The sequence below is a fragment of the Carassius auratus genome, chromosome 13 (genome assembly GCF_003368295.1).
Source record: "Carassius auratus strain Wakin chromosome 13, ASM336829v1, whole genome shotgun sequence".
Lineage (NCBI taxonomy): Eukaryota > Metazoa > Chordata > Actinopteri > Cypriniformes > Cyprinidae > Carassius > Carassius auratus.
The window spans coordinates 17109714-17131439 of record NC_039255.1 but is presented as its reverse complement, the minus strand read 5'-3'; the positions used below and the strand labels follow the sequence as shown (position 1 = coordinate 17131439).

At 35.8% G+C, this 21726-nt stretch overlaps 2 protein-coding genes and 1 long non-coding RNA gene across 5 annotated transcripts; 2 read left to right on the top strand and 1 right to left on the bottom strand.

Annotated features, from left to right (window-relative positions):
- Positions 1-4031: 4031 nt before the first annotated feature.
- On the bottom strand, positions 4032-8615 carry LOC113112893 (uncharacterized). Of its 3 annotated transcripts, XR_003293509.1 has the most exons (5): positions 8506-8615; positions 7678-7889; positions 7359-7550; positions 6269-6375; positions 4032-6087 (listed from the first exon to the last, which is right to left on the bottom strand). It is a non-coding gene; the product is annotated as an uncharacterized LOC113112893 (long non-coding RNA). The 3 variants fall into 3 exon arrangements; XR_003293508.1 differs by having other exon boundaries at positions 7359-7889; XR_003293510.1 differs by lacking the exon at positions 7678-7889.
- Positions 8616-8677: 62 nt separating this feature from the next.
- LOC113112891 (monoacylglycerol lipase ABHD12-like) lies at positions 8678-14548 on the top strand. Its single transcript, XM_026278807.1, has 13 exons — positions 8678-8906; positions 10225-10316; positions 10408-10501; positions 10592-10711; positions 12713-12743; positions 12826-12871; positions 12964-13093; positions 13238-13275; positions 13505-13593; positions 13694-13776; positions 13881-13959; positions 14046-14170; positions 14262-14548. Exons 1-13 carry the CDS (start codon positions 8809-8811, stop codon positions 14287-14289), a joined length of 1053 nt encoding a protein of 350 aa, XP_026134592.1. The 5' UTR covers positions 8678-8808; the 3' UTR covers positions 14290-14548.
- A 383-nt stretch (positions 14549-14931) lies between these two features.
- LOC113112892 (monoacylglycerol lipase ABHD12-like) lies at positions 14932-20321 on the top strand. The gene is made up of 13 exons (XM_026278808.1): positions 14932-15468; positions 17288-17373; positions 17465-17558; positions 17649-17768; positions 18127-18157; positions 18240-18285; positions 18378-18507; positions 18648-18685; positions 18904-18992; positions 19272-19354; positions 19529-19607; positions 19689-19813; positions 20036-20321. The coding sequence occupies exons 1-13, from the start codon at positions 15371-15373 to the stop codon at positions 20061-20063; spliced, it is 1047 nt and encodes a 348-aa protein (XP_026134593.1). The 5' UTR covers positions 14932-15370; the 3' UTR covers positions 20064-20321.
- Positions 20322-21726: the final 1405 nt, after the last annotated feature.

The following is a 21726-nucleotide window of genomic DNA, read 5'->3' as shown; positions in this document are numbered from 1 at the left end:
GCCAATAACTGCAAAGCAACTCTCAGAGGAACACTATCTGCTGTGCTGTCTACTGATCTGCTCTGTATTTAAAAAAAATGGAAAATGTCATATCAATAGGACACATTGAGGGGCTTGAAGAAGCTCTGTTTAATCAGATGTGTAAAGAAGGCCTCAGTCTCCCTGCATGCTTTGCAGTTTCCTATGACAATAGTTTGACAGCTGTTATATATTTTTTTAAGTTATCTAAATTTATGCACAACACAGGTCACAAGTTAAAATAATTAAGTTTTTTTTTTCAGATAATTCAGTCTCTTATGCTCACCAAGACTGCATTTATTTCAATTTTTAAAAAAAACTATAAAAAAATAATGAGAAATATCATTAAATCATAAAAAAAAAGGATTCCTATTTAAAAAATAACAAAAAAATGTAGGGTGTCCTTGCTAAATAAAAGTAATCACTTTTGAACTGTAGCGTATCCCCAAAAATAATAAGCAGCACAAACATTGATAGCTGAAACAGTTCAAAATTCAGGTCTGCCATCACAGGAATACATTTCATTTTAAACTATAATTAAATGGGAAAAAAAAGTTTTTTAAATTGTTACAATATTTTAAAATATTACGTTTTTATTGGATTTTAATAATAATAATGATAAAAAAAATGCAGCCTTAATAAGAAAACTGTTATCATTATGAGTGCCATACCTGTGTTTGAACATAGGATGGCGCATGTTTTCTGCTTCTTTGTGTTTAGCAGCACCATGCATGGAGATATACCACATCTGTGTGCAAAATCTGACCTGAGGACAGAAAAAAAGGAAGACGATATGTCAGGACAGCAGAGGACGTATGTGACTAGATTTTATGTGGACATCATCTTACCAATATGTTATCATCAAGAAGGTATTGCAGACTTTTTTTTTCCTCTCCAATTTTTCTGCACTCATCGTCTCCACCTTGTTCCACTCTCCTCTCAGACAATACGGCTGCCATTTTCTGTCAGACTGAGAGAGGTACTCTAATAGCAAAAGACACCTCAGGAGCCCGGCAGGTCATGTGACTCCACACACACAGACCTGTCACAGTCAAGCTGGGTCTGCATGTGGTGCAGCTGCAGGGCAGAGGGCAAAACATGGCAATGCTACCTGACACACACCCGCAAGGCCGATAAGTCGCCTGGACGCAGGGCACACACAGGGCACAGCGTGCCACTCCTCCCACCGAGAGGGCATAACAAGCATTCACATCACACCTGCCACTCAGACACTCTCCTTCATCAAAATATGCTGCACTAAACTAAAGATAATTACTGCACATTAAAAGTCAAAAATTAAGACTATGTTCATCCTTTTCAAGATTAGTCTGTATTTGGTGATTACAAAGTTTTCAAAACATCAAATTAAATTTACCATAATCCATTTTTAAATTGACTGAATTAAATCACTGAAGGTGCTTCTGAAATTAGTGAGTGTGCTCTAGCCTTAAAGTAGGCTTACATACACTGAACAAAATTATAAATTATAAATAACCAAATAATTTCTGCACAAACTATCAAAAACCATCTCAGAGAAGCTTCTTTTGCATGCCCGTCATCCTCATCGGGGTCTTGAGCTGACGAACACAGCTTTTACAGGTTTGGAACGACATGGGGGTAAGTGATTAATGACAACATTTTCATTTTGTGGTGGAGTAACCCTTTAGTTTGTGTTCCAAAGATGAATTTATGTCTTGAACGACATGAGGGTGAGGAATTAATGGCAGAATTGTCATTTTTGGGTGAACTAGCCCTTTAAGAAATGGGGTGTGAGGCATAATTGAAGGAGCTACATCAATTTCAAAAAGTGTGGCTTATCAATGTCTGCCAGTTTAAAAGTCAGTTGCCAACTCCTTGCCCATTAAACAGGCAACAGCACTGGGCCAGACCAGGAGGTAGAGAGGCAGAAGATGTGGTGTAGTACATGAGTGGGCATTGTGGGTGTGTGCTGACCTGACACTGACACACCACCTACAGAAGTCCTTCTTCACCCAGTCAGGGATGTTGACCTTCACTGTCAGAATCTTCAGATTCTCCCCACGGTTAAAAGCTAACGTCTGAAACAAGAGAGTAACCTGTAAAGACAGCCGACACAAGGCAAGGCACGGTAGCGCACCGTCGGTACGACCCCTCCCATTCTCTCCTAAAACTAGTCCGCGCACACCATGAGATGCACTCATGTCGCACCAAAAGCTCCATGCCTCTCTAACTTCTTCTCCCTTACTGGCCCTCTAAGGGAAAGAGACATTCTGTGTATCAAATAATTTTAAGTATCTGACCTTTTCTGAGGAAAACCTTTTGTAAGGAAACAAGAGGGAAAAGATGACCCATCAATTTGGACTCCAAGCGGAAGAACCGAGATGACAAATACCAGCAACCCCCTACACAAAACACCCACCCCACCACAGAACAGCAACCGCCCCTTTGCACCGCTCAACAGCTAATGGCCCAATTAAGATGTAAATTAATGTAGCCAGAAATATGATGATAATTAGATTTCCATACTTTGGCATTTCAACACCCAAAGGCAGCGGTTTACTTGGGTTTTTTCATGCAATGTTTATCACATTGGAAGTTTTGCATGAGATGAGGGAAATGTCAAAACAGATATCAAAGCTTTCTCCATGCCCTGTGTCATTTCCAACTTGGCCTTGTGTAGTTATGCATATCTTTTAATGCATACATTAAACTGGTCTGAATCATGTCATGAGAAAAATTACCATTGAGAGGAAACACAAACATCCTAAAAAAAATACATGCAAGCATAGCTTTGTAGATTAATGGAGGACAAAATTTCTACCAATAAACAGTTGTCAAAAACATGATATATAAGAAAATTCACTTCTGCTTGCCATCACACGGCCAGTATTACAATTATGTTTGTCACACACAGTGCATTAAAGGCTGATAAATTGGAAAAAGAGAGAAAGTGGTTAAAAATAAAGATTAAATTTAACAAGCAAGATCTGCAATATTTCACAGATTTTTTTCACGGATACAAGTTTAGTGTCATATTTCAGACTCAACAGTCCAGGACATGACATTTAAAAAAAATAAAGGAGAGGGAAAAGTTTAGTCTAAATATTCAACATATCATTTTCCTCAATAACAATGAAATCATAATTGGAAAAATGTGAGGAACTGAAGAGACAGAAATGAATATTATTTTAAAGACTGAGCTATTCCGATTCAATATTTTTTCTCCAAATAAAGTTTCTCCACTGCCGTAGAACAGAGCAATAGAGGATGGCCTCTACAAAAACAGAAAGATTAGATGAATTTTGCACTTCCTATTTTTTGCATGTACAGAAAAACAAACATACACAACTTGGGGCTCAGAATTCATCAATGGTCATTGTCCATACAAAATAAATACAATCTCTTTTAGCAAGGGCAGCTTTGTTTTATAAAAAAGAAAAAAAAAAACTTTTGATGTTTAGCACCGATTACATTGTAGTCAATCTATCATAAGCTCAAATAAACAAGCAGAAAGCAAAAGCACATTTAATTTGTTACAAACTGATAAGATTTGGTAGATTTTTGCACTTTTTATTGAGTGTGCTAGAGGAAAAAAGCAGTCAATTCCATTTGTATTTGTCTTTTAATGAACTTTTAAAAAACTAAAACTTTTGTGAATTTTGACACTTGAAATGTATGTTTACAGCATAAATATGACAAAGACAAAACAAAAATAACAACACTCATTTTCATTTGTACATGTTTTTGGAACATGTATGACTTTTAATTTTTAATTTGAATTTTAAATTTGGTTTTGAACATGTAAAAAAAAAAAATAATAACAATAAAAAACCTTTAATAAAACCAGTATTACACAGAATCAAATAAAGACAGGACCTCAGTTGAGACGGAATCAGATTAAGAAACCTCATGCCACAAATAAGCCAGATACAGCCCCTGAAAGCTTTCAAAAGTAGGCCTCTTGGTTGAAACAATATTCTAAATGTTCAAAAATAAAGTCAAGCAGCCACAGAAGTAAAAGAACACCAGAAGAGTTTATTTGTTTTGAGGAATAATAAAAACACATTAAAGGAATGTAGGAAGAAATTTTACAACAGCTGGTTAAACCAATAATGTAAACAGTTTGATAATTAACTTTCTGCCTAATTTACACATACTGCATAAATGCAACCTCTGTTAATGATGGAGTCACTAAGACCAATCGGTTCACCCTTACAATACGAGCACACCCTTAACCCCCCAACACACACACACACACACATCTGTCCTTAATACACTCTCACAAGTAATGTGTTAAATTAAACAAGCAAGTATGTCTGCATACACATGCCTCCTGTCAAAATACATTCCATACTCTTCTCTAGGAAAACCATGAAAAGGTTCATTTTAGCCGGAGTGTGACAGCTCACAGGTCACGGCAAACTAAAAATTAACACTCACTGACAATCCACGTCAGCAGATTAACAACGGGTAAACTGTGTGCTTCACAGGAGATCTCACGACACTCATTCACTCACTCATTCGGCCCGTCTTTCGCTCTTTGTCTCTCTCCCTCGCCTCCCTTTCCCCCTCCTTTCTCACAGAGCCCATGAGCGGCTGTCATCATGAAGCAGTGTCTGTCAATCCTAGCCTTTAATCCACAGGCACGTGGATGGGGACGTGTCACATATGTTAAGAGGGGGAGATCGGGAATGACTGGGGGACAGGGAACAGGGGAGAGCGATGAATAGAGGGAGGAAAGGATGACAGAGTCACTGTGACACGTGGCCCACAACCAAATCTGAGTGAGTAAACGGGTAGCCATGAAGTGAGAGAGGGGGAAGGGGACACCCTTGACACAAACACAAACAGTTAAACAGCACTGACAGATGAGCTTTAAAGAGTGGCACGAGGACCTGTGTATATGGTGCAAAACTGTGTGTGTGTGGAGTGGTGGATTGTGTCTGAGTGTGTCAATAGCTGTCAAAGGTTTGGACACACCTGCTCACGGTTTATTATGACTTTCGTACTATTTTACAATAATCCATCAGTCATCAAAACTAAATAACACAAGTATTCAAAAATTCAGTTTTTAGGATTTTAAGGTTTTTAAGATAACAAAAAAAAAAAAAGTACTTTAGACAAGGTTGTCCAAAATATTCGACTTGTAGTTAATGCATAATGAGTAGTCATGCATTTCAAGTCCTGGACATCAATATTTTAATGATTCAAATTACTAAAAATGTATTCTGTTTTGTTTTTGTTTGTTTTGTTTTTTAATAAAGCTGGAATAATATACATATTAGATGTAAAACTTTAAAATGTGTTGCCTTGGTCAATTGAAATAAGTTAAAGTACAAAAAAAAAACTATACAGAAACATACACACACACATCTGTCCTTAATACACTCTCACAAGTGATGTGTATATATATATATATACCCTAATAAAAAGCAAATAACAAAAATACTATAACAAACAAAAATTAGAAAGAAAACTAAAAATATTAAATAAAAGCTAATACAAAATATTAATAATTATAATAAATAATACTGATACTACCACCTTATTTGCTTTAGGGACCTAAAGGAGTGCTTGGACCAGGAAACAGTGATATGTGCCATCAGATTTAATAACCAGCTAAAGAATATGAATCACGCTCACAATTTCCAGATTCTTATCCCAATCATTTGCTGTTCTCTGATCCAATATTTATAAAAATAATTATATATATTTATATAAAAACTTTTTAATTATTATTTCATCTGGGAATGAAAAGTAGTTTTAACTTCTCATTGTGGAAAAGTCTTCTGTGGAATATGCAATATCAGAAAACAAGAACAAAAACAGGCCTATGACTGCAAATGATATCCCAAACTTCTATAAAAAAAAAAGTTTACAGATCTGAAAGTATCCTGTCTTTAGAGCAAATCTGGAATGACAACATAAAGACCTGACCATACCTGATATTGCTGGATGCGCTGAACATCGCAGGTGAAGTCAGTACACAGACTGGATTGGCGATGTCCTTTGGTTTGCTCTTCTGATTGTCCTGCTGCAGCTGCTGTTTTAGACACTGACGAGTGAATGGCCACCGCACTCCTGTTACACCTGAGAACAAACATACATGCAGAGACAAACACACACTTATATTTGTGCCTGACAGGCTAGAAAATGTATGGGGAGATCCAAATAATAAGAATAGAGTGAGACAAACAGACTAATAGCTAACAGAAAAATAATTAATTAAGATAATAAAATAATGAGTTTGCTCAAGTAATCAGTGTCTCACCATGACTGGACATAAGTTAGTGTCTCTTTGTCCTTTGCTATCAAATCTGCCAGGATCTCCTTCACACCAGTGGCCACCTTATCCAGGGTCGACAACCCTACAGACAGCTGAAATCATACCAACATTCACACTCATCAGTGGCCCTGCATTAACTTATGAGGACTGCAGTTTTTTGATGGAATATTTGCAATTTTGTCCCCAGATTGTTTAGTAGTACAAATCCCACATTTAATATACGATAATATTTAAACCTCATGCATAATAATGTACATAAATGAGAGAAATGCCTAGAAAAAAAGTCACAATGTTACTTAAATCACTGCCTTTATATGTTAATGTCAACGGTCCATAGGTAAGCAGAAAACAACACAAAAATCCTAAAGTACTTTGCTGCCCTCTATTGACTCAATGTCTTTTATCAATCTTTTTATTTTGTTCAGTAATTCAGGCAGCAAAGATAAAAATGTAAACAACTCATATTAAAATAATACATGGAAGTGATGATGTTGGGACCATTGATCAGTTTCAGAAAGCATCAGTGTTAATTGAATGTACATTCTGGTTGAGTTGTGAACCATGGGGTCGTAACAACAGGCTGGCTGCTGTAAGTATGCAGAAGGCTGATACCTTTGGTGTTGGGCTGTATTGAGGAATGCAGAATCACCAGACAATAACATTCAAAACCTGATCTCTGCTGCCATCTACAGGTCACATTTGGTTTCAGCAGACTAATTAAGGTAATTGAAGCTAAATTATAGTCACATGAAAATATAAGGATGCCTTTTTTTGCCACTGGAGATATCCATCTACTAAAAGCATTTTGAAGTAATTGCAGGGAACCAGTCATGACGTACGATCCAAATAAAATCGATCCAAGCTGTTTCTATAAAATTATTAAATAAAAGCTTTGTGCAACAACAACTTATTCTGTTCCTTTGAATATAAAAATATCCAAGTTAAATATGCAACTATATCAACTAAAGCCTGTTACTTAAAACATAAAGTGAGCGCTAAATAGTAGATCAATTTTAAATGAAAAATAATTTCCTTTGTTTTCTCCTTTTTTCATTGTGCCCTTCCAGTGTCTTACCGTAACTCTTCAAGAGTCAGCTGCACATCTCAAACAGCATCAGCATCCATATGGTTGATGAGCTCCTTTCTATAGCGCACCATAATGGCTCCTCTTTTTTCACCTTGGGGAAAGCTGACTGGATGATGGACACTCATCAGGCATATCTCCTGGGACAGCTCCTTTATGACTGCTCAAGTTAATGGACAACCTCTAAAATGAAGCAAAATGTTGAAATTAAACTGATTTCTGCTGATGTCAGTCAGGATGGATCATTGAATAAAAGGTCATTTAGAAAAACAAGAATTGCAATATGCCACAGTGGAAATCTAATAACGACTTGTCTCTTCTTTGACCGTCACATGCTGCTGTGACTCCTCGGTTTGTCGCTCTTTTTTAGTCTTTTCCTTCTTCACTTTAGAGACTTGTTCAGCTCTCGGCTTCCTCTCTGCTTTAGGTTTGGGTTCTTTTGGCTTTGGCTCTTTAGGTTTGGCCGCACTCTTGGTCACTTTCCTCTAACTCCTCACTGTCATCTCTTTGAATGCCTATCGTCTATCAAAGAAAGCAGTTTTATTTCATCCAGCATTCAGGGAGAATATGAAAATTTGAATACTGTATTTCTATATGATTCAAAAAAAGGACTATTTTTTTTACACAAACTTAAAATGTTCTGTGGTTAAAGAGCAATAGTCTGACACACATGAGTATGTTTTCAACACTGTTAGTCATCTTCTGTCGCTGGTTCTGTATAACGTTACACCTTTGCTGTTCATGTCCTTCGAAGCATCTTTGTGTGGAAAAACAACGAGTGAAAACAAACTAAGTTAAATGACAATAACAAATAAAGGAACCTGGGACAGTAAAACCTCTCAATGTGATTATTTTAAAATATTATATATAAGTGTGTGTCGTGTGTGTGTGTGTGTGTGTGTGTGTGTGTGTGTGTGTGTGTGTGTGTGTGTGTGTGTGTGTGTGTGTGTGTGTGTGTGTGTGTGTGTGTGTGTGTGTCAGCAATCAAAACTATCTCTGTAGAATCAGAAAGTCAAATTGAATTTAGCGCGCAAACCCGTCTGTGTAAATGATCTGGGCTGCTAGTTCCCCAAATGACCAGCGATTAAACTAGAAATGTTTACCTACAGAAACTGCTTAGAAAACTGTTCAAACTTACTGTGTTTCTCTGACAGGCATCAAACCATCACCCATTTCACGACTGAATGGTGGTTTATTTTGTCAGCTACGTCAGCTGTAGGAAGTGATGTAGTTAAAGTCCTCAAACTCTTAAAATATATAATAAAAGTTCATCTTGATGTTTTTTCCCTAATGTTTTCTAATATGTCGAAGCAGGAATTTTCCATGCCCAGTCCGTGTTCTTTGCTCTTTGTCCACTTCCGTGAGTTTCACTGTTTGTTTGTTTTTTAATTATTGCCAAAGCTGTATAGAGAGTGTCAGAGAGTGTTCTGTGCTCTTCAAAATGAAGCGAAAAATAATTCAATCTGAAAAAAGAGATACGTCTGCAGGAAGATTGCAACAATCCGGTCAGAAACCCAAGGATTTAAACGTGCATGCAAGGCAAGTGAAATTTGCTGTACTGACTTTTTTACATAAAACTAAAAGTAACAATCTAAGGACATATCAATGTCAGGGCTCAAATGTAAGTTGGTTGGGACAGTATGAAGATTTAAATATGCAGTTGAAAAAAAAAATACTAGGATTTTCATCTTCCAGCTGCAACAATGTCCAGTTGTAATCAAAAGGCAAAAGCATGAACTATAACACATAGATTGAAATGTCTTGAATATACAGGTGCTGGTCATATAATTAGAATTTCATCAAAAGATTATTTGACTAATTCCCCAAAAATCCCAAATTCAGTATCTCAGAAAATGTGAAAATTATTTAAGACCAATAAAAAGAAAGGATTTTTTGAAATCTTGGCCAACTAAAAACTATGAACATGAAAAGTATGAGCATGTACAGCACTCAATACTTGGGGCTCCTTTTGCCTGAATTACTGCAGCAATGCGGCATGGCATGGAGTCAGGTGTTATGAGAGCCCAGGTTGCACTGATAGTGGCCTTCAGCTCTACTGCATTCTTGGGTCTGGCATATTGCATCTTCCTCTTCACAATACCCCACAGATATTCTATGGGGTTAAGGTCAGGCGCGTTTGCTGCCCGATTAAGAACAGGGATACCATGGTCTTTAAACCAGGAACTGGTAGCTTTGGCACTGTGTGCAGGTGCCAAGTCCTGTTGGAAAAAGAAATCTGCATCTCCATAAAGTTGGTCATGAGTAGGAAGAATGAAGTGCTCCAAAACTTCCTGGTGTACCGCTGTGTTGACCTTGGACCTCAGAAAACACAGTGGACCAACCCCAGCAGATGACATGGCACCCCAAACCATCAATTACTTTACAATGGATCTCAAGCAACGTGGATTGTGTGCCTCTCCTCTCTTCCTCCTGACTCTGGGACCCTGATTTCCAAAGGAAATGCAAAATTACTTTCATCAGAGAACTTTGAACCACTCAGCAGAAGTCCATTCTGTTGTTCAAGAGTGGATTGACTCAAGGAATGCGACAGCTGAAACCCATGTCTTGCATACATCTGTGCATAGTGGTTCTTGAAGCACTGACTCCAGCTGCAGTCCACTCTTTGTGGATCTCCCCCACATTTTTTAATGGGTTTTTTTTCCACAGTCCTCTCCAGGGTTCGGTTATCGGTTACAAGTTAAAATTTTTGAATGAAATTAGTTCATTAAATCAACCTTTTGATGATATTCTAATTATATGACCAGCACCTGTATAGCCACATCTTAGCTGTAAACCACTGGGTCAAAAATCTGATGTTTTACATCCAGTTTCTGTGTACATGTCCCTCTTTCTACAGATCGCAATGGCAATGGACGTGGACTAACATGTTCCTACTTTCTCTCTGCATCTTCTCTGCATCAATACCATTTCTTCTGCATATCTTCTCTGGTATTCAACTATTTTGTTCCAGATATTCATGTGTTGTTATTATCTGTCTATAGTTTATGAATTCTTCCTAAACTCATTTGTATTTCTCCAGCCTCTATTGACCTCAGCCGACCATCAGATATAGGGCTCAATCACACTATAAACATGTACCTCACACCTGAACAGGGGGTGAGGGTGGGCGTGTGGTCAGTTTTAACATACACACACCAAAATATAAAACAAGATAATTACAAATAATCCAGATTTCAATGCATTCTTTTTTTAATGTTTTCAAGGCACACTGTACCCGAACATAGATGGAAGGAGGCGCAGGGAAAGGATCTGGACTGGTATGAGAAAGCTCTGGGGGACGGATCGCCCATTTTCATTTACCTCCATGGCAATGGGGGCAACAGGCAGGAAACCTTTTCATCACCTTAAAACTTTTAAAGAACAATTTTTATCTTATTCTTTGTTCACTAAAGATTACATCTGTGTGCGTTTGATCTGCTAACCTATAAACCTTCGTCAGGATAGCACCATATTTAATATTTGGCAGGAATTAAAATTAGGCTGTATGGAAGAAAAGTAGACAATAAGTTCATGTAATAGATTTTAAAAGTTCTTAGTTGTGTTAATTATGTTATGTAGGACCTTTACACAGAATTTGCCATTTTGAAGACCGTAAGATTGTCTATCCTTTACAGCCTCATTTTCATCATTTAAATGTATTATTGTGTCTAACCTGACTAAGGTTAATAATAACCTGCATAATATCTTTGCACAGAGTTCAGTCATCTGACTTGTGCATTGAACTTCACACTGCTTTGCACTTTACCTTAGTAAAAACTGGGATGGGCAAATGCAGCTTATCAATAAATGTCCACATTCAGTTCTTTTGCAACCTCACCTGAAATATTGTGAAAATCTCACTGCCGTTCTTGTTTTCGCAAGTGATAACGTGATTTTAAGTGATTTTATTTTTTTATTTTTTTATCAAAGTATTTGACCTAAGAGCTGGAAAGGGAGCAGCAGGTCATTTGCATTTAAAGATATATGCACGAAAACAGCGTGTTTCTGCTGCTTCTCAAAATAGGCATTTTCAAAATGATATAATAAATAATCCATGGGGTATTTGTATAGAAGCAGTTTAGTCTCAAATATAATTCACGCAAAAAACACGATTCACACATGCGTAGACAATTTCACATGCATGAAACCTAATTCACGTACACACAAAAAAAAATTCACGTGCATGAAAAAAAATTTTTCACAAAAAGCAATTCACATACGCAAAATAAAATTATATATTTATAAAATACATTTCACAAATGCAAAAAACAATTTGTAGATATACAACTGTGCACAAAAACCTTTGAATGTTTAAAATATACGAGTGTCTGAATGTACAAATCGTTATTTACTACGAATCCACTCGGATTTGTGTGTGTGTGTTTTTGAGACTTTCCTGGCAGAGCTCTCTTCCCACGTGCCCATGCTTCCTTTTCTTCATTGGCCATGCTGGATTACTGATGTAAAGGCTTAATTTCCGTTCTAATTAATCCATATTGCGCAAAATGTGCCGCAGAATCGTGCTCCTAGAATGCACTCAGTGGCTTATGATATGATTGGTTGAATGGTAAGCTCGCATCTGATTGGCTAAAGAGAATGACAGACCCACGTGGGAAGAGAGCTCTGCCAGAAAAGTCTCAAAAACACACACACTCAAATTCCAGTGGATTCGTAGTAAATGACGATTTGTACATTCAGACACTCGTATATTTTAAACATTCAAAGGTTTTTGTGCACAGTTGTATATCTACAAATTGTTTTTTGCATTTGTGAAACATATTTTATAAATTTTATTTTGCGCATGTGAATTGCTTTTTGTGAATATATTTTTTTTTTCACGCACGTGAACTTTTTTGTGTGTGTACGTGAATTAGGTTTCATGCATGTGAAATTGTCTATGCATGTGTGAATCGTGTTTTTTGCGTGCATTATATTTGAGACTAAACTGCTTCCATATATTTGAGCTGAATAGTCACAGACACACTTCTGGGGACATCTGAGACTTATATTACATATTGTAGAAAGGGGCATAATATGTCTCCTTTAAATAAAAAATCCAAGTACAATTAATTAAAATTTAAAAATAAATAAACCATCAAACATACACTGCCATGTTATAATCAGTTTGTTAACCTTAATAAGTTTACCATATATTGACTAGCCAAATACAACTTTCAGTTCATCTGTGATTTTTCTTGTTTGATATCCCATTTAAAATGTTCTTTTCCTCTAAATAAATAATACATTTTGCATTATATTGAAAATACATGCTTTGTTTTTATGTACTTGTTTATTTTTCTCTTGATGTTCACATGACTATTCAATTTTGTACCTTTGATAAACAGATCTGCACCCCATCGAATTGGAATTGCAAATGTGAGCAAACTCACTTATTTCATTATGAAGAAAGACTAAGAACAAGAGTAGTAGTAATGACTGGAGTGTCTTGGTCATACAGGTCTTGAGTGCTGTTGGATATCATGTTTTGGTGATGGACTACAGAGGTGGGTCAAATGTTCTGACTTCACTGTAGCCCATTTCACACTTTGATATATGATTTCTCTATTGCTTACTCAAATATATTTGAACTCATCAGGTTTTGGGGACTCCACTGGTGAGCCTACAGAGGCCGGTCTGACTACTGATGCTGTGTACTTGTACCACTGGGTTAAGGCACGCAGTGGAAACAGCCTGGTGTGTGTGTGGGGTCACTCGCTTGGTAGTGGGTGTGTAGAATCACCTTTTTTATTGACTTTTCCTATGTTTACTACAAATGTTTTAGAAACAGCAACAAAAAAACATAATAAATGATATATATTATCATATGTATATATGTATTTTCTACAGTTTTAAGTTTCTTTTTTCAATAGTGTTACGACTAACACTGCAGTGAAATTACTGGAGCAAGGTAAAAATTCTAGCGATTTAAAAAGAAGCATGCTCTTGTTTGTCTCAGTGGCTCTTCCTTGTTATTCTCTCACTCTTTAAGTTTGACTTTAGGATTTGTCATTTTATTGCATAGAAAGCTTCACATATTTTTATGTTTGACCATAAATCTCTTTACTGTAATGGAAGAATGCTACACTTTCTTTATTCTGTATTTTTTCTTGTTGCGGAAACTGCACATCTCTTGACAGGAAAACAGTTTGATGGAATTATACTTGAGGGTGCATTCCTAACTGGACGGGTGGCAAGAGATCAACGGATGGAACACCCTTTTACATGGGTAAGTAACATTCAAGATCTTTGCAATTTTAACATTATGGTTCATTAATCATTGTTTGGTGCATGTAAGTCTTATTTGTACCTCTTTTCATTTTCCCCAGTTTTATTGGAAATTCCCATACATTCAGTTCTACCTTTTCAATCCACTTAAAAACAACATTTTAGTCTTTCCAACTGATGAGAAGTATGTGATATTGTTTCACTAAATTATGCCAGTAATATTATTTTAAATATGTAAATGCTATAGAACTTTTAATCTCTTACACCCTTCCCTTTTTTTGTTGATAGTTTGCAGAAACTTCAAACTCCCCTCATGATTCTGCATTCTGAAGATGACCATCTAATTCCCATTGCCATAGCTCAAGAGGTTTGTGTGTACATGAAACATATGTTATCTCATAAAAAATTGTTTGGAAATACATTTTTACTTTGAATTACAATTTATTTGCAAAGATCTACAGAACTGCAAAAAAGGCCCAGAACTCGGATAAGCGAGTCAAACTGGTAACATTTGATGGATCGCTTGGATACCTTCATAATGGGCTGTATAAAGACTCTGGGTTGCCAAATATCATAAGGTGATGTTACTCTGAAAATTTTTTATTCATCTGAATATTTGTTGCTAATATTGAATTGCAGCAAAATAAATGTATATTTTATTCATTACAGGGAGTTTGTGGAGTCACTGATGACATGAGAGACACACACAGAAGAAGGAGGAGGATTTACAGGATTTACAGTTTCATATAATTGATGTTGGAACTGTTGTACAATTAATAATTGTATTGTCAATGTAATCACAATGTTGCCACTGGCAGTGTATCTCTGACAGACATGAAACTATCACCCATTTTATGACTGAATAGTGGTTTGTTTCCTCAGAGACATAATCAGCGTGAAGTGATTAAACAACTCATCAATTTTTTTTTTTATATAAAGGTTCATCCTCATCTTCATGTTTTTTCTTTTTTTTTTTCTCAAATGACTCATCAATATGCAAAAAAAATGTGCTCCTAAACATTCTATATTTCTAAATAAACCTTTTAATTAAATACATATTACAACTTTAATTTGAAATTAATTCAATATGCATGTATTTGTGAATATATTAAAGGTATACTATTTGACTCCTTTCTAAAAGCAAATTTTATTGTAAAAATTAAAGAACATTGACGGTCATTGAAAATGTGTATAGGTGTAAAAGATCCAACAAGAGGCTTGCAAAATCTTCAGAAAGAAAGAAAGTTCTCCTTGGCCATTGGAGACAGAGTATTAATAAACACTTGATAAATCTGCCTACGTGATCCAACTAAACCTTTTCTGAGTAGAGTGCTTTGTATGAAAATGAATCTTGAATATGAATAATGCCATTGTAATATTGTTTTTTTCTTTCTGAGAATTTTGAACTTTAAAAATTAAATGTGTGGTAATGTATGCTACAACTGTGCCATAAATCTAGCCTAACTATAGAACATGTCTTTCTACATAAAACACTTAACTTATTAAAAATTATTTCAACCTATGCAAAGTAAAAAAAAAAATAATAATAATAATTGCATTAAAGCATATCAGGAGCAGTGTATATTCATAAATCACACCAAAATGATGTAGCAAAATCTAGAGTGGAAAAAAAAATCTTCAAAATGTGTGTACATAAGCCCTGCCCATGCTCTTTGCTCTTTGCACCTATTCACTTCCATGAATTGCATGGTTTGTTTGTCAATTATTGCCAATGTTATGAGTAAAGTAAATAGAAAGAGTGTCTCTTGCTCTTCAGAATGAAGAAAAGAATCAATAAATCTGAAAGGAAATTTCTGTCTGCAGGAAGATTGCAACAATCTGGTCAGAAACCTAAGGATTTAAACGTGCATGCAAGGCAAGTGACATTTTGTACTGACTTCTTTAAAAGTAATACAGTATAGGCCGGTCCGGTCCTTTTTTTTTTTTTTTTTTTTTTTTTTGGCTAGACCGCTGCATAACTTTAACAATTCAGGCAATGTTTAACTGTGATGTTTTATTTAGCCCTGAATAAGGCTAAAATGTAATTGGTAAAAAAAGAGAAGGACCTTTAGAATGTGATATTAGGAGCATAAACTATGAAGTTTCATTTAAAGGTGCTGTAGGGAACTTTTGTAAAAAAAAAATATATATTTTTTACATATTTATTAAACCTGTCATTATGTCCTGACAGCAGGGGCGTCGCACCCGTGGGGATTTCCCGGTGAGAAGGTTCAACCCCCGCACGTTTTCCGCAGTTTTGCACAAATGCCTTACTACAGTCGCTCCTCCGTTTCTCTTGCCGCTCTGTGTCTGCGCTCGATGCGGCTGCCTCTTCCCCCCTCCCTCTCGGTGTACGTGACACCGGCTTTGAGTGTGACCGGCTCATGATTGGCTGTTCTGCCTTAAGTCCCGCCTCTCTTGGAGTGTTATTGGTCAGCTCGTGCTGAGGAGGCGGAGACTTATTGTTATGGTTATTTACGTCTCCCTTTTCCAGGTACTTTAAATGAGTGTTTATGCTTTCGAGGTTTTTAAATAAGCTTGATATGTGTTTGGGAAGATGTTCTGTTATAGTTTTGTTGACATGTCGAGTGTTTTCGGTATTATATTTGGTTTTTTAGACTAATGCAATTATTGGGATATTGTTTGTTGATTAGCTAAATACTTTTGTGGATATCTGTTGTGTTTGATTGTAACGTTACCTGTTGAGGAGAAAAAAGTGATAAATGATGACATTGTTTGGATACCTGTTGAAGAACTATGAAAGAAAATTGTATAAATTTGAATGTTTAAAAACAGTAAATTGTTACATTATTTATACCACCAGAGAAAACGCTTTATGTGGGTGTTTTTTTTTACTGCCCTTTTCTATTTTTATTTTTTTTAATGTAGGATTATTTTTTTTCCCCAGCCAAACGCTGCAAGCCGGAAATCCGGCACAGTGCCGGAGAACTTTAAGCCCGGCATTTTGTACCCCTCTGCCACTGTATTCATTGTTTTTATTGTTTATAAACAAATCACATCCATCCCCCGCACTTTTGAAAAGCTTGCTACGCCCCTGCCTGACAGTAGAATATGAAACAGATAATCTGTGAAAAAAATCAAGCTCCTCTGGCTCCTCCCAGTGGTCCTATTGCCATTTGCAGAAACTCCATCGCTCCCGTTAAAAAATAACCAATCAGAGCTGCGGTCCGTAACTTTGTTTGTGTTCAAAATGTAGAAAAATGTATGTAATAAGCGAGTACACCATGAATCCATTTTCCAAACCGTGTTTTTGGCTTGTCCTGAATCACTAGGGTGCACCTATAATAAGTGTTTATATTCGGACTATTTTAGATTGCTTCGGGGATACCGCGGCGGAGTAACCCAGTACCTTTGTGATTCTTCATAGACATAAACAGAGAGAAGTATTTCCGGCTACGATGTTCTTCTGCAAGACGCAAGCAGTTCTGTTTATTAACCGCTAGAGCGTCAAAAGTTCCCTACTGCAGCTTTAAGCAATTCATGAAGAATTCATGACATTACACAACATTTTCATCTTCCAGCAGCAACAAAGTCCAGTTGTAATCAAAGGCAAAAGCATGAACTATAACGCATAGATTGCAATGTCTGGAATGTATCATCTTGGTTGTAGACCACTGGGTCAAAAATCTGACGTTTTACATCCAGTTTCTGTGTACGTGTCCCTCTTTCTACAGATCGCAGTGGCGATGGACTAACATGTTCCTACTTTCTCTCTGCATCTTCTCTGCATCAATACCATTTCTTCTGCATATCTTCTCTGGTATGCAACTATTTTGTTCCAGATATTCATGTGTTGTTGCCATCTGTATATAGTTTATGAATTCTTCCTAAACTCATTTGTATTTCTCCAGCCTCTATTGACCTCAGCCGACCATCAGATATAGGGCTCAATCACACTATAAACATGTACCTCACACCTGAGCAGGGGGTGAGGGTGGGCGTGTGGTCAGTTTTATCATACACACACCAAAATATAAAACAAGATAATTACAAATAATCCAGATTTCAATGCATTCTTTTCTTAATGTTTTCAAGGCACACTGTACCCGAACATAGATGGAAGGAGGCGCAGGGGAAGGATCTGGACTGGTATGAGAAAGCTCTGGGGGACGGATCGCCCATTTTCATCTACCTCCATGGCAATGGGGGCAACAGGCAGGAAACCTTTTAATTATCTTAAGAGATTTTTTATTTAGTCATAAACTTTGATTCTTAGTTTAGTCATTTTATTTAGTTTTTCCTTTGATCTGCTAACCTATAGACAATACAATATCGGTGATCTGACTCGTGCATTAAACTCCACACTATTTTTCACTTTACCTTTAAAAAAAATAAATATGAACTGCAGTTAATACAATTTTCACTGATTTTCAGTGATTTTTCATTTTTGAAAACGTGTTCTCCAATGAATAGAAAAAAGGTATACACATTTTGCATTATATTGAAAATCTTTTTTTCTTTATGTCTTGATGTTCACATGATTATTCATTTTTGTACCTTTGATAATAAACAGATCTGCACTGCATCGAATTGGAATTGCAAATGTGAGCAAATTTACTTATTTCATTATGAAGAAAGACTAAGAACAAGAGTAGTAGTAATGACTGGAGTGTCTTGGTCATACAGGTCTTGAGTGCTGTTGGATATCATGTTTTGGTGATGGACTACAGAGGTGGGTTAAATGTTGTGACTTCACTGTAGCCCATTTCACACTTCGATATATGATTTCTCTATTGCTTACTCAAATACATTAAAACATGTCAGGTTTTGGGGACTCCACTGGTGAGCCTACAGAGGCCGGTCTGTGTACTGACGTCTTATATTTGTACCACTGGGTTAAGGCACGCAGTGGAAACAGCCTGGTGTGTGTGTGGGGTCACTCGCTTGGTAGTGGGTGTGTAGAATCTGCTTTTTTATTACCTTTGACTTTAGCTGTGTTTACTCATAATATATTAGAAATGATAAACACTGTCAATTGGAAATAAAAAAATACTTTCAGTATGCATTAACTGCAGTATGTTTCTTTTTCGATAGCGTTGCATCTACCACTGCAGTTAAATTACTAGAACAAGGTAAGAATCTGACTGATTTTAAAACAAGCCTGCTTTTGTTTATCTTAGTGGTTCTTGTCTCACTCTTTACTGTTAATTAAAGGAGCTGTCACTGTATAGTGAGCTTTAATATTTCTTTCAATAAATTTCTTGACTTTAAGGAGGGAGTGTTGTGTGTTTTTTATTGTTTTATTATCCTGTATTTTGGCTTAATCAAAAAACTGCAAATTTCTTGACAGGAAAAGAGTTTAATGGAATAATTCTTGAGGGTGCATTCCTAAATGCAAGGATGGAAACAAATAAACTTACTGAACACCCTTTTACCTGGGTAAGCAACGTTCAGGGTCATGTCAAAAAAATTGCTTCTGACAAATGAGTTTTAGGTATTTTCTTTAAGGTTTTTATTAGGTGTACATTATTTTTGGAAACTACGTTTTAAAAATCAAAACAATTGGGATTTTTAGGTTAAATTTATTTTTTATTCTGTAAAATTTGAGGTTATTAATATTTTACACGGACAAACCACACAAGATTAATAATATGGGCCAATAATCAGTTTGGTACATGTAAGTCTTATTTATATCTCTATTTTTCAAATTTTCTCCAGTTTTATAGGAAGTTCCCATATATTCAGTACCTCTTGTTCAATCCACTGAAAAACAAAGATTTGAACCTTCCAACTGATGAGAAGTATGTGACTTGTTTTTATATATTTAAACAATTTATATAAAATATAAAGTAATTATTTAACAGTATGAGTAGAAACATTATTGTAATATTAAGCTAGTGTTATGTTAAATATGTAAATATATTGTAAACTTTTCATCTGTTGCTATATTTTTTATTTATTTATTTTTTTGATAGTTTGCAAAAAATTCGAACTCCCCTCATGATTCTCCATGCTGAAGATGACCATCTAGTGCCCTTCACCTCAGCTCAGGAGGTTTGTGTGTATGAAACGTAATTTACCTTATGACAAATAATTCAGAAATACCTTTATTTACTTTACATTTTTTTGGCTCAGATCTACAGAATTGCAAAAAAGGCCCAAAACTCAGATGAGCGTGTTAAGCTAGTACGATTTGATGGATCGCTTGGATACCTTCATAATGGGCTGTATAAAGACCCTGGTTTGCCAAATATTATAAGGTGAGGTCACGTTCAGAAAAATATCTAAATATTATTTAAAGAGTTCAAATTAATTTCCTTAAGAGATAAGAAGGCCTTATTTTCCATAAAAATTAACAGAGAAAAATAATTAGTTACTTTTAAGTAGTACTTGCTTGTTGCTAATGTTGGACATACATCACTAAATTACAGAAAAATATTAGAAAATGGCTGCAAAATAAATGCCTGTTTTCTTCATTACAGGGAGTTTGTGCAGTCACTGATGATATGAGAGACACACACAGAAGGAGGAGGATAAACCAACTAATAACTGGCTAAATAGCTGTACAACTGGTGCTATAACTGTACATTTAGTTGTTTTAAACAGTATATGCATTTCTTGAATATAAAACATTGCAATGTCTGAAGTAAATTTGACAGAATTCCCCCATAGGTTGAATATATTGTCTAGTTATTATTTGTAACATTAATTTCTTTCAATACTCCTTTTTTCACGATGCATAATAAAATCAGTTGTATAGTTTCTTGACCCAGTGTCATAGGTTTTTTGTACCGTTTTCCAGTTCAAATATATGAACATTCTTAAATTAAGATACATTTACGTCATATACAAAATAAATACATTTACTAAAAAATAAGGTAGTGTTTTATACTTCTACAAGAATAACTGTCTGTCAAGTACATTTAAGTAGATTTTTCTGAGTCCATTAGCAAATCTGTTAATTTTTAATCAAACCCACTTTACTTTCATCAATTTAACAGAAAACAAGACTTGTCTATAGTGTAATTTGGCTTCTCAAGTAAATGTATATTGATCAGAATTATCTTTTGACATTTGCACTGAAAAACAAGACAAAATATAAATACATTTGTGCAGTGTGATCAGAAGGTACATTAAAAGTTATTTCCATATTCTTGTGATTTAGAGCAGACTTAGAGCAGCTATTTTGGTTGGAAGTTGTATTTTCAAACTTTGAAGTGTTGCTAATACACATTGTGTGCATTCATTTATTTAGGCCTATTTACTTACAAAGCCTACTTAATTTTACTTCATCTTACGAGTCTTTAGTTTACCTTGATTAAAAACTGCAGAAATGCTGATGTTCTCAAGTCAAACTAGTTGAATTCCCAAGGTGTCTCAATTACTTTGCAAGACAAATGTTTTTGTCATTAGCCATTGGCCAAAATGATACACTAGCTCTCCCAAAAACAAAACAAAGTATATGGGGTATTCTAGAAAGCAGGTTATGTGATATAACCAGGTAGGTTTAAGGGTAAACAGATAAACTTGGCATTCAGTTCCAAAAACGGAGTAAACTTTTAGCGTATAAAAGCAACTTCTGAATTCTCTGAACATAACCTGCTCCAAAGTATGTTATGTTTCAGGGTTAGTTTAGGCTACTTCAGAGCTATTAGCACATGCGAGACCTATTGATGAGACACCAGTGGGCTTTAAAAAAAAAAAAAAAAAACCTTTTCTTGGCTGTTGACGTTAATAGCGTTTATTATTGTTAATTTGTGTTTCAATTATAATATGATGAGCTCATTGACGACTTCTCCTCCAGAAAAACCAGGAGTGTGCCTTTGAAATTTTGAATGCTCCAGCAGATCAGTGTTGATTTTTGGAGTGTCTATTTACACAAAGTGCAAATAAAGTGCAGCTATAGGCGCCTTGTTGGCAGAAGCTTATTATACTAACTCCAGTCAACACAACAAAAGACTATCAACAAGTGACAGTTTCAGTGGCGTAAATGCATATAGCGAGTGATGTTGTTTTGACGCGATCGACCTGAGTTCAATCTGAGTTTTGCCAATCGGAAAGGCATTTATTTTCAATAAGATTTAAGGAAATAACAGAAATGTCAAAAATAAAGTAACGTGTAGGGGTAGGGTATGTGTAGGGAGGGCTTTATTGTACAAAAAAGGTGGCATCC

Excerpts from the sequence above, each read along its gene's own strand:
- LOC113112891 (XM_026278807.1), top strand. The coding sequence starts at position 8,809 with ATGAAGCGAAAAATAATTCAATCTGAAAAAAGAGATACGTCTGCAGGA. Across the intron at positions 10,502-10,591 it reads GGGGTGAGGGTGGGCGTGTG|GCACACTGTACCCGAACATA; the intron begins GTCAGTTTTAAC and ends AATGTTTTCAAG. Across the intron at positions 13,594-13,693 it reads TGGAACACCCTTTTACATGG|TTTTATTGGAAATTCCCATA; the intron begins GTAAGTAACATT and ends CATTTTCCCCAG.
- LOC113112892 (XM_026278808.1), top strand. The coding sequence starts at position 15,371 with ATGAAGAAAAGAATCAATAAATCTGAAAGGAAATTTCTGTCTGCAGGA. Across the intron at positions 18,286-18,377 it reads TTTGGTGATGGACTACAGAG|GTTTTGGGGACTCCACTGGT; the intron begins GTGGGTTAAATG and ends AAAACATGTCAG. Across the intron at positions 19,608-19,688 it reads CCTTCACCTCAGCTCAGGAG|ATCTACAGAATTGCAAAAAA; the intron begins GTTTGTGTGTAT and ends TTTTTGGCTCAG.